This window comes from Aedes albopictus, chromosome 3 (genome assembly GCF_035046485.1).
Source record: "Aedes albopictus strain Foshan chromosome 3, AalbF5, whole genome shotgun sequence".
In the NCBI taxonomy this organism is placed as follows: Eukaryota; Metazoa; Arthropoda; class Insecta; order Diptera; family Culicidae; genus Aedes; species Aedes albopictus.
The window spans coordinates 169,091,662-169,110,290 of record NC_085138.1 but is presented as its reverse complement, the minus strand read 5'-3'; the positions used below and the strand labels follow the sequence as shown (position 1 = coordinate 169,110,290).

The following is an 18,629-nucleotide window of genomic DNA, read 5'->3' as shown; positions in this document are numbered from 1 at the left end:
ATATATGTATGCTTAGGGCCCATATAGCCGAGGCGGTAAACGCACGGGTATTCAGCATGACCATGCTGAGGGTGACGGGTTCGATTCCCGGTCGGTCCAGGATCTTTTCGTAAAGGAAATTTCCTTGACTTCCTTGGGCATAGAGTATCTTCGTGCCTGCCACACGATATACACATGCAAAATGGTCATTGGTAGAGGAAGCTCTCACTTAATAACTGTGGAAGTGCTCATTGAACACTAAGCTGAGAAGCAGGCTTTGTCCCAGTGAGGACGTTACGCCAAGAAGAGGAGAGGATATATGTATGCTTGTGCATGATACCTACTAATCCTTTCGTTTTTCCGCTTGCACGATATGTGTTTGCCACTCACTATGCATGGAATGCTGCTTTGCCACCCGAATAGAGTTTATTTTACGCTTCACTAACTAGCGAAACAGGATTTGTGAATTTTTATCCTTCCCAAAGATTTGCTTTCTTCCTTCCCTCAGTTTCTTTCCTCATTCGAAATAAGCAAAGAAAAAATGTTCTCTGCTCTCTGGTCCATACCGGGGCCAGAGAGCAGCAGATAACGCAACAGCAAAAAAAACTCCAGCATAAACTTTGATTTATCTTGCTGATTTTCTAATAAAACTTTTTCCTCTCCCAACTTTTATTTTATTGCTGCTGCTGTTCGTGTTTTGACGTCGCTGGTTCACCTGACGACGACGACGACTACTTTGAACAAAAACTCCAACGCGGAAAAAAAAAATCTAATTTCGCATCCCCGGCAAACAACGGCAACGACTACGTGCCGCGTGACTACGTGCCTCGGAATAATTGAAAAACTGCTGCCAAACAAGCAGCACCCGAGGTGGACAATGTGAACAACATCTTCAAGATAGTGCTGTTCGTTCTGGCCGGATCGGTCGTGACGGCGGTGGCCGGTTTGACATACCTGATAGTGCGGCGCCGGAAGCGCAACAGCGGAGCCCGGCAGATCCTGCCGGAGGACTCGGTGTGCGGTGCGAGCTACCCGATACTGAACGGGCACACCACGATTCAGGACTTCATCGAGATGACGACTTCCGGGTCCGGTTCAGGTGAGTGTTTATTCACTGGAAAGTGCAGTTCAAGTTATTTTATTTTGGGTTGGGGTATTATCGCATTTTGAATAATATACGTTATTAAGGACAAACGTTTAACAAAAATTCGCTTCAACGGTGCAATCTCAAGAAGCAACATTGAATTTTATTATTCTGTTGTGGTTCATTTGTAATAAGCTGGTTTTGTTTATGAAGAGATTTGTGCGCTCAAAACCGTGAGTAGGTACCAAAGTCGGCCATTATAACGGCCATTTTGGGATTCTAACCAATCTGTCCTTAATGGAACTTCTATGTTTCTAATCGATTCCAAAAAATACATAGTGCATAGGGGGCGTACGTTTTTCGGCAGTTTTGTTCTCTTCGTCATGGGGGGATTTATGAAACCTGTTGAACACGGAACTCAAATCCTTCCTAACCAAGCTGAACTATATGCCCAAATTTCAGGATTTGGCCGACATAAAAACCCTCTTGATGAAAAGAACAAACCTGCCGATAATACCCTTCGTCATCCTATACGAACTACAGTGCCTTAGCGAACGGCCGGTATAAAGTCCTTGTATAATATTTAAAGAAAAATCATAAAAGCATCCATTTTCGCATTTTTTTTCCTGGTGCACCCTGTAGAAAGCTGACTTCTACCCTACAAATTTGTCAAGTGGCCCGAGGGGCCCAGTTTAAAACAAGTTGAAAGAAACAATTTTTGAAAATCTACGTACAAGTTTCAATGAAAAAAACTATGCATTATTGTTTCTTACAACCTACCATACTTAAGTTGCTGCAAAAAAAAAACAAGTAAAAAATGGATTTTGTTAATTGTTATTCGAGACAATCTGTAAATTCACATTGCTGAGTCCTCCGCTACTCATTTTTCTTATATTTTTCTCTATTTTTTTCAAATCGCTGCAAGACTTTAGACTGAATTGCAACAGTTTCCCTTCGTTCAAAAATCTTACATCGCTGATGTGGTAATCTCTGTTTGTTGCCAGATCCACGAAACGGTACGCAAATACCGTGATGACCAATTATTCTTGTAGAGGTTTTGAGAACTGACATTATACCTTTTATTTTGGTTTTATGATGGTTTTGAGAACCTCTTCTAATCTATTTGACTAAAAAATGTTACACTCTTGGTTATGCTTTCTGACAATCTGAGATTCAGCAAAAGTGAGCTTCTTTCCTTTTGACTTCAACTTGGTTCTGTTCTGGTTTGTTTTTTTTTTCATTTTTATGTGTATTTTAACTTAAATGCTAATTCTACACTCGCTTCTGGTTTGTGATATGCACACACACACTGCTTCCGAAAGTGTACAAGTATTTTAAATTCGCATTCTTCCCGTACCAGGCTTCAAACGGTGGCGGTGTTTTCACGATAGCTGTAGTTGTAGATTCTGAATGTGCGTGGTGGTGTTGATAGCTTCTGCCCAGTATTTTTATCCCATTCCAGCATCGATGAGCAAACAGCGTGCAAACAGCATAATAAAATGTGCTATTTTGGTTTAATAACTGAATAATGGAATCAGTAATTTTCATGTTATTAGCATAACATATTATGTTATAAACTTGTCTGTCATAAGCGGCAAAATAACAAAAATCATAACAAAAAAATGTTCCTGGAAGACTAATTCAATAACATGTTTTGTTAGATCAATAACAACATAATAACAGGCAATTTGTGAACTTGTTATTGTTTTGTTATTGTTCATCACATATTTGTACGTTCTCTATAGTAGGATAATAAATAAACTTGTTCTACAACAAAATATATTTTTAAAATGTTATGTTTTGGCTAAATTCCAATCACTTAAAAAAATATTGCCCAACAAAACATGTTATTAAGAAGCTATATTTTGATAAGTTAACAATAACAAATTATGATATAAAAACAGGCTGTGTGATTCTGTTGTTATCAATTTTTGCTATTCTCCTGTGCTCGGGCAATGCTTCACACAATCTTAAGTGTTGGTCTCCCGTTTTTTGCCCAGAGACAGAGACGTATGAGTGAGAGCTTTCGTAACTGTGTGAGAGACAAATCGCAACACTAGCTCTACGGAGAGCGTGCTTGGCACTGTGCTTGTCACAGTGCATTTATTTGGTACTTTCAATATACAGAAAAACACTTAATAAATTAATTAGGAAGTTTATGTTTTCAGCCAAGTTGTTAAGTTTGTCGTGAACTTTCAAAGCATGGATCGTTTGATGCGTAATTTCATCAATCTGGCATAGAGTCAAGCACTGTGTCAAGCACAGAGACAAATACGGAGAGAGTGTATACCACGGAGTGCGAGAGACAGGAGACCGCCAGCGCACGGCAAAGAAAGCGTGCAACACACAACCGATTGCATGAACTCGCCTCCCTCTAGTTTGTTGTGCTGTCTCGTAGCAGCGCGTGCGGCGCTCAAAGAGTTTTGAGTTGCACCCTGTGCAAGTCCGTTTTGCTGGGGGCTGTAGGCAGCGCTGTGTACTGCGGAATGATTCTCTTCTGATGATACAATCTGTCTAATTTTTTTTTCTGGCTTGTAGTCTCCACCGCCGTCGGACCGAACGATGACAGGTACTTTTCCGAAACATGTTTCAGTCTTCCGAACATACTCCTCATTTTGTTCTGCAGTTTTTGGCTTCTTTCGTATGAAATATACGGTACTTGGTCATCTTTCCCTTTAGACAGCATTCCCAGTCGATGTCAACTTCACATTTCTGGATTCGCACGCTGGAAACGAGATCATCACGTACCCATTTCCGGATAGCTTCTTCATCGCGGTGTCCTCTAGTATACAGTGCCATTTGAAGATGCACTCTTCTGAATGCTAAACTGCTGAACGATACACTTCTATTTAACGATTCCAGCTGATAGAGACCAGCCTTCTGCGGAGGCGGAAACCAGTCTATGCTTAAAGATTTTACAGATTTCTCCAGTGAAAAATATTTCAGCCCCTTTCTCCGTTAGCTTTCCAACTGACACCAGATTTGCGTTCAATTTCGGAACAAGTACAAAGTCCGTGGTTATATCCAGCTTCTCATCATTGGCCACTACGCGGTGCAGTATTCCGGAACCTTTTCCAGAAACACCTACTTCCCTTACATCAGCCAGCGTTACTGTCAATCCGGAGCATGTATCATACTGCTTGAAGAAGTTTCTGTCTGCGCTGCGCACATATGTGTACTTGCACCGGATTCTACGACCCAAGAATCAGTCGTATCGGGTTCATTACGTGTCGTAAAGCAAAACGCCTGGCTTCCCTTGGGGCGGTCATCTTCATTCACTGTTCTCGCTTTCGGTTTGAACTTTCGTCCGGATTCATCCACCTTCGCATTGAATTGTACACGACAGTCTTTCTTGACATGACCAGATTTTCCACAGCTATCGCAGATAATTTGCTTCCTTGAGGATTCCACTCTCAGCAACCATTCTCCCCGCGATGGATATCTTTGGCGCTTCATGGATTCGTCCAAAAACTTGCTCTTCACAAGGTCCAACGTAAACTCTTCATCCGGGCGACTGTAACTTCAAAAGCTGTAGTTCGATTATCATGCGATTCCGATTGCGAATTATCACGAGGCTCCTCAATATCATCGCGATCATTAACTAGGAGTCAAGCTGCTGACCAGCGTCCGAAAGGCGAGAGAAAAGTCCACCCATTTCTTAAAGATACTGTTCCATATCGTCACCATCTCGGCACTGTAACTGGAACATCCGTTTCAGTAACGTGACTCGAGACGTGAGGAACACGCTCTGATGATGTTCCTTCAAGGTTTCCCAGGTTTCTCTGGCAGTTCGACAATCCCGGATGATCGGATGTAGATTACTTTTACCGAACAGAGCAATAGTCGCCCTGGCCTTATCGTCCCTCTGCTTCCATTCGCTCGTGATCGGATTACATACTTCCACCGTGCTTCCACAGCGCTTCGCGAATCAGCAGCATTTCAATTCTGAATCTCCAGGCTTCATAATTGGCCATATAATAGGCGTTACTCAGATGTTCCATCATGAGCTTGCTAGCGGCCATCTTTAAAATGTACCCAATCTTCCAAGATTTCGTAATGAAAACTTCTCGATGGTTTAACGGTTCAACAACGAATGACTCTCTTTATTGCAAGTAAAGAGACGCGTACTCGGTCTACTAGAGGAAACTCATCGACACACACCTCGTTGGTTCCACTTTTGGTGAATTGGGACAAAGTTCTCCTTGCTCCAAGTGATCTTACAACCACTTGTAAATTTCCATGTAGGACATTTTACACGAAATTCCCTTCTTGGGAATGTCCACTCATTTGGTTATCTGGAGAGAAGTATCTCAGACGGCATCGTATGTTACACTGACGGCTCTCTTCTCGAAGATCGAGCAGGTGCTGGTGGTTATTCTCGTGAGCTAAGGCTGTATGAATCTTACTCACTTGGTAGACACTGCACCGTTTTTCAGGCCAAAATATTTGCTCTTTCGTGCGAAGTGCAATCAGTGTTGAAGGAGTTGGTTAGGAGATGAAATGCCTCTGCATAACAACCATTAGTTTGTTTATCAGAAATAATAATCAGAAAATCATGTAGGGGTAAATTACACTCACCTCGTGGAGAGTCGCTTCCACAGCTATGTCACGACTTTGGTATGCGTGTGCGACCCTTTTTCAATTCGGCAATTTATTAGACAAAACCACAAGGCAAAAGTCGTTCATACATCGTTTCTTGATTGCACGCTTCTGAGCTGAGGAAATATCAAAAGAGTGTAACTCTTTGAAAGTGAGTGTTCCAATCCCTGTTCCCTGGGCATAGTGTATCATTGTACTGCCTATGATCGCATAACTGTCCCATATGAATAGGAAACCCAGCAAATATGGGACTGATATGCGATCATAGGCAGTGTACTTGCCACATAATATACAAATTCATGCAATGGCAGGCAAAGGAAGCCTTTCAATTAATAACTGTGGAAGTGCTCAAAGAACGCTAAGTTGAAGTGAGGCAGGTCAAGTTCTAGTGGGAACGTAGAGCCATGAAGAAGAAGAAGAAGCACATGTATCTCTGGTAGTTAGTTCAGAGATGAGTGTAGCAACGATTGCGTTTTTAACAAGCACATAGGCTCGAGGCATGACACGCGAATTCTCCATTTCATTTTAACCGAAAAGAGCTAACACCGGGTTCTCAAGATTTCCTAAATGGATTTTTTTTTACGAAAGTAAGGCTCTTGGACAAAGGCCACTTGTGCTGTACCATTTTGCATTAGTCTGTAAAGATTGATCGTTCCTGTTCTTTTATGCTGAAGATTGATCTAAGCCATAGGTTCCCAAACTTTCAGGTCGTGCGACCCCCTTTTGACAGCAAACGTAGTTTTCGCGACCCCCCATAGAAATTTCCTCATTTGTTGTCTGTTACAGTAAAATATTTTACTGTCCCTCGCGACCCCCTGGATGGAGGCCGGCGACCCTCCTGGGGGGTCGCGACCCACAGTTTGGGAAACCATGATCTAAGCTATCCTAACCGTAGCGACTACTAAAACTAGGCAAGATTAAACAGCAGCAATATAACCAGATCGGTATCGACTGAAAAACGCCAAAGGCGAGGATACACAAAATCAACTGTGTGAATCGCATACCGTCTACCCCCGTTGGTTTGAACGACACCTCATGCAAACCAACGGGGTTTATTTTTTAATTTGAACTTCTGGTAACCCTGTGGGCGTCGAAAACCACACTGATGGTAACCTGATTTGTTGTTTTGTTTTGATTCTGCGTTCCGTTTCACCCCGTTCCATGGGAAGAATGACATTTGAACCATTTTTAGTTTGAACGATGTGCAGATAAGCGGGGGTCAAATTAAAAAGTGTTCAGATTAGATGAGGTCAAACCAACGGGGGTAAACGGTAATGCGAAACCATATAGGTGAAAATGTACACTAATCAACAACATCTTCATAATACCACCCTTAGGCAGCCTCAAGTTTCAGACTGAAGAAGGGAAGCTGATTGTCTCAAGGTCCACTGCGCTATTGCTCCGGTTAGCGCAGTAAGGACAAAATACTGCGAAGGGCGCCCTGGCACTCCACAGTCTCCGTTAGCCATTATTATTTTTTTTTTATTATACCATCCCTAGCCATTCAATCCTAGGCATGAATTTGGGGTCACCTGTTTAGTGAACTCTTATCACCGAAACTGGCGGTCCGTAGTGTTATTCTTAGCTAATTGAGCTACTGACACTACACATCTATCTAGGCTGATCGAGAAAAGAAGTTAATATTGATGATCAACTTCATACAGGCTCGAACAGGCCTTATGCATAAAATTCGTTGGCTGAAACCGCAACTTATTTATATTTTACCATGGTATGATCTTCTACAAACTTTTCCCTTAGAGTATCAACTGTCATCTATTGCGTTCTAAGCCAAATCGACTGTGACAAACCGGCGTACTCAACTAAAGGTCGTCCAATTGGTTAATATTTTTAAATTATTGAAAATTATTGAAAAATTCCCTCTTTGACACTAGTTGTTGATCTTTCATTATGATTTCAATCGATAATATTAATGTTCATATAAATAACGGCTGATGGTTGGCCTTTTACATTGATCCGTTTATTAATAATTTTCTTTCCCACGTTTGCTTTCCAACTCTCACATTAGCCGGCTTGCCGCTGTTGGTGCAGAGATCGATTGCCCGTCAAATCCAGCTGGTCGAGGTCATCGGCAAAGGGCGCTTCGGTGAGGTCTGGCGCGGTAAGTGGCGCGGTGAGAACGTGGCCGTCAAGATTTTCTCCAGCCGTGAGGAGTGCTCCTGGTTCCGGGAGGCGGAAATCTACCAGACGATTATGCTGCGACACGAGAACATTCTGGGCTTCATTGCCGCTGATAACAAAGGTGAGTGAGGTGGGGGAGGTGGTAATTTGTTTTCTGACTGACGATTTGTGTGGTTTCGGTTCTCATCTAGATAATGGCACATGGACACAGTTGTGGTTGGTGACGGATTACCACGAGAATGGATCGTTGTTTGATTTCCTGACGGCACGCAGCATCGACACCAAGACGATGGTCGAGATGGCATACTCGATTGCGACGGGGTTGGCACATCTGCACATGGACATTGTGGGAACTCGGGGTAAACCGGCCATTGCCCATCGGGATCTGAAATCGAAGAACATCCTGGTCAAGTCGAACCTTACGTGCTGCATCGGTGATTTGGGGCTGGCAGTGCGTCACAATGTGGCCACCGATACGGTAGATATTCCATCCACGCATCGGGTCGGAACGAAACGCTACATGGCTCCGGAAGTGCTGGATGAGACGATCAACGTGAATCAGTTCGATTCGTTCAAGCGTGCGGACGTGTACGCGTTCGGATTGGTCCTGTGGGAGATTGCCCGGCGGTGCAACGTGGGTGGCATCTACGATGAGTATCAGCTGCCTTTCTACGACGTGGTGCAACCGGATCCCACGATCGAGGAGATGAGAAAGGTAAGTGGGGGGAAGCAATCTAAACTATCCGTGTTCCTGATTATCCCAACCCATTCTCAGTTTGAAATTTGTTTTTCCGAGATTTGGATTCTTAGACATTGCCGAGTTTGTTCGCAATGTGTAGTTTGGTATGATGATTATGATTTTGATGGTCACGAATTTCCCCATTCCAACAGGTCATCTGCACCGATCGGCAACGGCCGAGCATACCGAACCGGTGGATCGCGTCCGACACGCTCCACTCGATCTCCAAGGTGATGAAGGAATGCTGGTACCCGAATCCGGCAGCCCGTCTGACCGCACTCAGGATCAAGAAAACGCTGGCCAACATTCGCTAGAGGTGGGCCAGCCGAGAATCCTCGTCGTCGTCGTCAGCGTCGTCGGCGTCGTGGGTCTAAGCTACTATTGTAACTATGCTTTTGTAAGAAACAACAACAACATCAACCAGAAGTACGACTACTACTACTACTATTTGCTACTATTACTACCACTACAACAGAACAATGTACTACTGCAACGGCTCTTAGAGGGAAGAAAGCAGCAGAGATGGAAGTCTTTGCGGGAGCATTCCCCGAGGTGGTGTGAACTCCGATGAACTCTCGATCTAGGAATTAATGGATAAGCACACAGTCGTACACTTTTTTATAGGCTGGTAAGGATGATCTTTTAAGGTTGATTAGTGCGAGATGGGTGAGCGACGAGCGCGTATGAGTTGCTGTTAGGGTGCGGCCGCACCCTAGGAACACTGGATGTGAGTGTGATAACTAATCTAGTTACATAAGTTTACAGTTTATTGTAAATGTATGATGGTGGATGATGGGTTAATCTTTTGCAAGTCAAGAGAGGACCACGAAAGAGATGAATACAGCTATAGTGTAAGAAACAGGTCTAACTGAAGCAGTTAGGAAACTAGGGAAATAACGTGAGATGATAATCTGATTATTGTGAGTTGAGAAGGAATGTAGAAGTTATATGTAAGCCCAATTTTTGGGTATCCCTGTCCGTACGTACTATCATCGTGAATCAGTGTTTGGGTTAAGATTTTATTTTATCTTGAAACAGAAGGATACCTGGTTCAACCAATATGTTGAGTATGGTTAATTTTTATTGCGAACGATGCGATATTCTATCATAGGATAGAGAGATAGTAATATATTATTATTATTTATGTTTGTGAACACTATTTATCACTCGATTGCATTTCTTCCCAGTTGGCGCTGGATGCCTCCGATTTAAAATACCCTAGCTGAAAGATTTACAGTATGTTACGATATGCGACTTCTTTTATCTGTTCTTGGATCCACATCAGCCAAATATAAGTACATAAAACGCGACGCGAGACAGGGCACAACACTTATCGTTCTTGCAGCAAATTAAAAGGATTTTGATTTACATTTTAAGCCGACTGGTTTCGGGCTCGACGTTGCCCATCGATTGGATGATGTCCGACTGATTACATGGAGCACTAATACAATCGTACTGCGCACAGTACTGCACTCAGGCAAATAAACCTAAGATTATCATAGGGTCTAACTTATGAAATGGCCTTTAAACAATTCATAACGGCTAGAACGATTTTCATAAGGTCGGTATATGACGCAGAATCGATTCACAGTTTGGCTTCTATACACATTTAGCAACATGATATTCTCAAGAGTCGATAGCCGCGTGGGTTGGACACGAGCTCAGTGATCTCGGCGTTCATGGATCGATTCCAGTCTGCATCATTTTGTAATTTTTCTGCTCTTTTCATAAGTTTATCTTATGTAATTAGGTCATAATAAGCATGTTCAATTTTCATAAGGTATTCTTATGGCATCCATACTTTACAGTTATGGCTAAATTTCATAAGGTATTTTGATGAAATTCGGTAGTTTACTTCGCTGAGTGTGGTCGAACATTTTGTTGTTGTTTCACTAAATTCTCAGCTTAGTCAGGTTGACGTGGGGGGATTGCATTGAGGCATCGTCTTCGTTTATAAGAGGACGATCAGCTGTGGCAATGTACATCGACTCCCAAGCGTTTAGTTGTGCAGCTTTTTCAACACATTTCACCAACTTAGCGTTCTCCCAATCCGCGGCAAGGTCCAAATGTGTAGTGTGTACTGCCACACTGGATTCACTGGTTTTTATTTTCGACTGCGTGTTTATATTTACGAAGGCTAATTTTGAACTTCCTTCGAATTTGTCCAGTGTACACCGCAGGGTAGTTCTGACAGGGAATTTGGTAGGTCCCAGATTTTTCTTCCACCGGAAGCTTATCTTTCAATTTGCATAACAGGTCTTTCAACTTGTTACTGCTTTTGTACACAACCTGAAATCCATGGTGTTCGAGGATTGCCTAAACAGGGTTGGAAATTTTTGGGTAGAACGGAAGACTAATTCTTTTTACTTCTTCCCTTTCTGACTTCAGTATTGTGGCATTCTTCCTGAGTTTTTCCTTTCATGCTTACGGCGGATTTCATCCACGAATTTTTATTGATAGCTATTCATCTCCCAGCTAGATGAATTTCATTTCTCTCCGCCATAAAATATCATCTTTGCAGGTACAAACGGAGTGCATTGGAATGAAACGCCGCTTACTGCTGTTCACCAAAGTGGTGTGAGTCCGAAGTAATAAGTGTTGTGTCCTGTCTCGCGTCGCGTTTTAGTTGTGTATTGTCGAGGTTTTTACGTTAGCACAAACCTCAAGAAATTTAAGTCAAATATAAAATTTTTAGTCAAATATATGAACGGAAATCCGGAAGATGACGGTAAATTCAAATAAAAAAGGTAATGGTAAGTTTATGAGAAACCCTCATAAGATTCAATCAGGTATTTCTACGGAATCTAGCAAAACTAGACCAGGAACGGTATCAAGAGCGCCGTGTTCCAATTTAACAATCTACGATGTTAGTGGGCCAGTGGAAGTCCGTGCGCAGAAGAGAGTAGTTTTCGGATTAAAACCAAGAATATCCCCTTCCGTGCGCGACTAGTATCATCATTTAGTATCATCTAAAAAGCACGAATGGATGATACTAGCACTCTCACACCGTAAATATTGGAGTAAAAAAAACATCTCCTTGGTGTTAATTGTAAGAGAAACGATATTCTTCAAGTTGTCTGCGACAAATTCACTTGATTTTTTTTTTATTTTTATCAGCAATTACTTTATCAATTCCTTCCTTCATTGCTTTCTGAATGAATTTACTAAGAAATACCCATGCAAAATTGCTTCAGAGATTTCTTTAACAGTATCTTCCGAAGTTCTCTTTAGGATTTCTTCAGGAATTACCTCTGTTGCTTCATTTGCTAGCTTGGAGGATTTTTATTAGCAAAAACATGTGATTCCAAGAACATTTGAAAACATAAGTCACAATTTGTACTGTACATTACCCTCACATACCGATGAATATGATCAGAACCAGAATGCAACAGTATATATAATTAGAAATAATTTCTTTCATTTGCAAAACCACAAACTGAAAACAGAAATCGGAAATCGAGAAAAAAACGAATTCTCTGTAATTCGCGTCCCTTTGTGTGGAACCCAATCATAAAAAATCTTCTTATCCTTTTCAAAAAGCTATCATTTATGCATGTAACAGGAAATGTTAAAAAATACGGTCACTGAAAAGCGAAATGAAGAGTTGGTTCGAGTTGATTAAACAGTAAGCATTGTATAGAGAGATTAAACAAACACATACAAACTCAGGCTAGTGGAGCATCGTCTCCATCCTCCTGTTGAAGAAACTACATCCCCTCCTCATCTACACACACATACAAACACCTACACACATGAGCGTGCACATATTGTGAGCAACACATAGAACTAGCATTATTAGTAAACAAGAAAAAAAAACAAACCTACAAAGTTGTTACAAACAAAAACCATTATCCATTCCCAAAACAGAAGTAAGCATTATTAGTAGACAGAAACAAACAACTCCTCCAGGTGAAAACAATGAAACAAAAGTAAGGCTTCCCCCTCAAAAACAAACGGAGAAAAGAGTGCGAACGTGAAAACCTCTCAATCGTAGAAAAGGAATTCTTCATCGATGACCTCTAACTAACATTATCCAAGAAATACCATTAAACAATAGCCGTAGTTGCGAGTGTTGGTTTTGATTAGCTGGGAGACGTGTGCGTAAGAATATTCGAGCAGAGAAGCGAGCGAAGACAAACTCATACAAAAAAAGATACAGTCATAAACTTTATTATGCAACCACAAAACTGCCGTTAAATGTGTAAACAATTTTCTGAGATTAAAACTGATGAAGGGTTGATAGCAATCTAAACGAAAGGATGGAATGAATGAAGAAGGATCACCGTTTCTGTTTCGTTTCTTGTTTGACTTTTTCATTAATATAGAATGATTCTCGCTATTGGGAATCATTACATTGAGTGTTCCAAATACTATTTTAAAATTGCGGATTATGATTCATTTCACCCCTGTTTAGCTGGACTAAATATAATTTTACATCTTCATTTGAAACGTACCTGTAGTTAGTGGGCACAAACAGGAGTGTGTTGTGGATTGGCATCTAAGCCGAAAGAGAGATGAGTTTGTGAAATAGGAGTGTCCACGGTGCGGCTTCGGAGTCAGTTTGGCTTTCTATTCCGCAGAATCATTACTTGTTCTGTGGCTTAGTTGGTTAAAGCGCCGGTCTAGCGAATACGGAGTCGTGGGTTCATATCCCACCACAACGCGATTTTTTTCACAAATTTCATCTCTCAATTTGTCAATTAGCAGCATTTCGTGCCTTCTAATTACACGTTTTTCCAGTACGTACCTACAGTGTATCAAACAATTGTCCGTACAGCAATTTTTTGGTCAAAATTATGTTTCATTCAAATGTTTATAACTTTTTTATACGTCAATCAAAAATGCTGAAATATTGACCAATCATGAATCATATATTAAAGCTCCATTAATAAAATTTTGAGCGATATCGAATAAGTTTTCTGAAAGTTATAGAACTTTTAGAAAAACTTATAAGATTTTTGAACACATTTTTAAAACATTATATCTCAGTATGTACTCAATGAAACTTTTTCCATTTTTTTATATGTTACAGCTGATACCTAAGGTTTTCATATGCAGCTACTTTTGAGGTTTTATTTTCACTACAAAAATTATAAAAAATGTGCTTATGTAGTTGACGATATTTAAAAAAAATTACCCTATTTTACACATATAATCTGCCAAACGTTGTCCACCAATAAAAGTGCATTAACTAAACAAAAAATACATAGGACCTACTCTTCATATGTAGCTTAGTTGGGCCTGTATAAAAATATTACAATAAGAAAGTAGGAGTCGTGAGTTCGAGTCTCACCGAGAGGACGAGTAACTTTTTCGCAAATTTCACCTCAATTTGTCCATTTCTCACTCACGCCAGTATATGTAAAGTCTAGCTTTTGGAATAAAGTAAAACTTCCATTCGGCTGGTTAAGCCGCAAAAATCGATAATTAATTAATTTAATTAAGTTTAAAAATGTTGAAAACACTTGGCACTTTTGTTGATCAAAATATGATAAATTTCCAAATGACACTCTGAACATATACAGATTTTTCATATTTTTTGTAGTGAATATAAAACCTCAAACGAAGCTGCATATGAAAGCCTTAGGTGTAATCTGTATCACAAAGAAAATGGAAAAACTTTCATCAAGTACATATTGAGATATAATGTTTTAAAAATGTGTTCAAAAATCTTATAAATTTTAGTAAAAGCTCTATAACTTTCAGAAACCTTAGTTGTTCTCGCTCAAAATTTTACGAATGGAGCTTTAATATGTGGTTTATGATTGATCAAAATTTCAACGTATTTGATTGATGTATAAAATCATTTGAGTGAAAAATTATTTTGACCAAAAAATTGATGTACGGACAATTGTTTGATACACTGTACCTACTTGACCGGAAATGAATGTGCAAAATATTTAATTTTTCTTTCTTCTTTAATTTTGGGTTACATTTCTTTTTATCAGCATACAAGAAACGAAACATTGTTTTGATCTAATCACTAATAATAATCGTACATTACACTACATAAACACACCTTACAATTAATAGCAGAACGAAGTGAAAAAAAAAAATACAGAGGACCTGAAAGCAATGGAGTGATATGAATGAGGTATAACCCTTACACTGCATTGTTGGCCAATACTTTCGAAAAAAAGGTTTTTTTTTTCGGAATTTACAACCCGGAAACCCCTAGAATTGTTTTCCTTCAGTAATATCCTACGATTATCATCCATGTTTATTTTACGTTCTATAATTCTATGAAATGAGTATGATGGATTGAGGAAATTTAGTCTCCTAGGTAACTAGGCAAAAATGCGTAACTATCATTTTAATTAAAAGAAACGCTGGATCAACATGGATTCTTTTTGTCTTTCTTCTCTCTGATCATTTCATTTTTGCGGATCGCCTCACTTCTATACATGCTATTCGGTCAATTAGACCGGTACAGAATGCTCTTCGTATTTCCTATGTGAAATACAATCCAATTAGAGTGCATTTTTGATTGGGTCATCTTGGCTTGGGTCCCTTTGCGTTGCTCGATTCCAGGTACAGGTCGGACTCGATTATCCGAGTGACTTCAAAATTATTTCACCCCGGATAATCGAATCACCCGGATAATCGAGCCATGCTTCTTTTCTTTTATTTTTAACTAGCTGTCCCGGCAAACGTCGTACTGCCTGCCTACTATGTTTTTTGACACACAGCTCCATAGGGACGTCCCCGGCGAAGTCATCTGTATGGGAGCCCCCCGTTCCAAAGACCGGAGGGGTCTCAAACCAAGCTAAGAACCTTCCCCGGCCCCAACAGCACCCACATACAAAATTTCACACCGATCGGTTCAGTAGTTTCCGAACCCATAGCGGTCAGACAGACAGACAGACAGACAGACAGACAGACAGACAGAAATTCATTTTTATATATATAGATTTTCTTCAATCAAAAACTGTTCGTTAAACATAGAAGCTAACATATATGACGTTGTAGTGCCTAAACTCAACGTCTGATATTATTATAACCATGTTTTCTAAAAATGAAATTTAAGCTGAAAAATGTGAAAAAAATCAAAACAATTTTCAAATAGGCTAAATCCTATTTACATGTGTTGTATTTGATGTTTATCACATATTTAGACATTGGGTAATCTAAAAATTTGTAAACAAAGCAAAAACAAAGTTTTCCCCGGATAATCGAGCCATTTTTGCCGGATAATCGAGCCCCGGATAATCGGGCCCCCGGTTAATTGAACCCCCGGATAATCGAGTCCGACCTGTAATGAAAAAGTGGACTCACTCACCAAAGTGGACGCTATGGGAGGCGATATTAGGCCACATCGCGCCTCCGAGATCAACGAGAAACCCCCATTATCTGTTTCCTTGAACATAATGAGAGGATACTTTCTAGAAAGTAGTGGGAGGATGGAGAACGGGAAGTTGGATCGGTGAGTTCGTTTTATGTTATTTTTAAAGCGTAGCAAACTCAAATTTTAATCCAAGTTCTTTGAATGCTCTTCAAACGCAGATTTTTCAGAAGTGTGAAACAGTTCCAAATAAATAGAAGTTGTTGTTATAACTACGCTTTAAGAGTTTTAGTTCAAAAACCTTGTGAGTATTGAAAGAGTTTGATTATTTGGCCAACATAGTGCACTGGAGTTCACTCATTCATTCAATAACTTCCATCGACCTCTTTGTTTCAATGGGTTATCTTAATCGTCACAACAGCCAACATCGTCAGCGTACAAAACTTGGGTGGTATGAAATTCGTTGTATCACAAAATACAGAACTCTGTAAATGTTTTTGCGGGCAAAACAAACACATACAAATCTAAACTTACAAACACATCCGAGAGATTTATACGAGCAACAAACCTGACCCTCGTTGACAAAAAAAAAAACACAAACAAACACAAATTATGGGAGCGATCAACGGCGCAAAGTTGGTATGAATGAAGAAAAGTGTTACTCTAATCTAACAATACAAATTAACAAAACAGACAAACTAAACAAACCAGAGCATCTAAACAGTGTTATGTGACGGCATTAGTGTGGGTGGGTGGAGTAAATCGACAAACAAAGAAAGATACAAACACAGCAACTGCAAGTGACAAATTTGAAGGTATTTGTAAAGAGAGAGACTAACAAATAGTTGAACAAATGAAGTATACACTACAATGTGAAACAGATAATGTTTATTTGATTGGATGTGAAAAACAGATCAAGAGAGGTAATATCGTAGAACGAACGTGTTGTTAAGTGGCGTTTAGTGTATTGTACTTGATATGATGTGACAGCTAGCAGCTCTTGTACTGGCAACGTTGACTGTTTTGTTCGAATACTGAAGGCAGAAAGTCCTATTTCCAACAACCACCTTTCAACCAATTAGCTAAGTAGAAGCTGATGAAAACATCCGTAGTAAATAATTTGCTCAAGCTAACTGCTGCAACGGAACCCTGTCACTACCACATGTAAAAAGAGACTCTAGAGAGAGGTATCTAGCTGACTACAAACTCTTGACTTTTCTCCTGATTTTGTAATTTTCTCACCGATAAAAAGTGAAGGAATAGAACAACATGAAAAAAAGGAAGCTGGAATGCCGAGAAACGACTGATAAAATCTCAAATTTAAGGACATGATTTTCCTTCCTAATCGCATCGCTTTCCCAAAAGGGGCGCCATTTTTTATAGCAACGGATCACTTTAATCTCCGATCAGTTTCGTATGGCTCACTTGGAACGATTTCGTTTTTCTTAAGCGAACTATAGCAGAATAACCGTTGGATTTAAACGTTCATACATAAACAAGATGAAAGGGAATCAAAAAAAAAACAGTCCGAGGAACGTCGATTAGTTGTATGATATGAATTATAATTTTCTACCTCATTTATTTAGTAACTTTTTTTAAACAAACAAGTAAAGTATTAAGAGTTAAAAGAAAAAAAACGTGTAAAAAGTTAAACTTCGGTGGCCACATCGAGTAAAAGGATATTTTTAAATAAGTAAGTCAGGTAAGCTAAAAAGTAACATTTGAACTACGGTTAAGAAAAACAAAGTTAGCGCGTTAAGAAACTACGTTAGGAAGAAGATCGTGAATTGTGAAATCAATTTACACCCCAACCCTCATCCGCGTGCGATTTCTTTTGTCCCCTAACAATCGACCTTCCAAACAAACAGAGAGAAAAAAAATACAATACAAACCATGAGAAAATCGAGCACTGTGCACCGATATTTTGAAGGCAATAAATTAAACTGAAAACAAAATCCAGTAATAATCGAAAAACACAGAAAATCGGGGAAAAACATATATATTTTGAGAGAAACCTTTAAGGGCGTAAGAATGTGTAAAATCTAACACAAAAAAAAACAAAACTTAAAAAGTTTTGGAAGAATTAAGAAACAAAAAGTCAAAACAAAGTAAAAAGAACACTAAAAATTTGTGATCAAATTGCTTGGCAGTTACTAAAAGAAAAACCTAAAACCAGTGAAGCAAATGAGAATTTTTAACAACACTAATTACTTTTAGGCTAAGTTAAAAAAAAAGTCGTGTGTAGAGATTCAAATTTAATCCATTCGTAAACTGCATCTTGATTCTTCGTAGAAAGCTTACTAACAAAAAAAAAAAAACGATACCAAATCGGCGCTTTACTATCATCATCTCAGATTGTGTTGGTTCGTCCTTTGGGTCAATTTGATCGTGGTTTGGGTTTCCTCTTTCGGTTCGAGAAGTTAGACTACACTATTCTACTCACACACTAGCAAACACACGAGCGTACGTAAAACGAACGATACGGAAACAAGGCAAAACCGGAAGATGTGCAGCGAAAAGGAGACGAAGAGAAAAGTCTGTTTTTAATTCGGAAAAAAACGAAAATAAAAAGAAATCGCAGAAAGCGAAGCTTTCATTTTAAGTGACTCTGTCGCTTTTCTAGGGAAGAAACCATCATAATGTAGGATGCAAAGCAAATTGAAACGATAAAACACGAGTAGGCTGATCGATCGCGCGACGTGATTAGAAATTCTATTATCATTATTATAATTACCCATTACTACTCATACAATACAATGCTATCATTATATTACTTGATTAATTGAGTATATTACGCGTATATATTA

The 18,629-nt window shown here is 39.6% G+C and overlaps 1 protein-coding gene across 1 annotated transcript; it reads left to right on the top strand.

Annotated features, from left to right (window-relative positions):
• Window positions 1-838: 838 nt before the first annotated feature.
• On the top strand, window positions 839-18,629 carry LOC109415848 (TGF-beta receptor type-1; the record flags this gene model as incomplete). Its single annotated transcript, XM_062860644.1, is given in 4 exon segments — window positions 839-1,078; window positions 7,689-7,922; window positions 7,993-8,516; window positions 8,693-18,629. Coding segments are annotated over 4 exon segments (1,160 nt in total), but the record flags the coding sequence as incomplete, so codon positions are not given.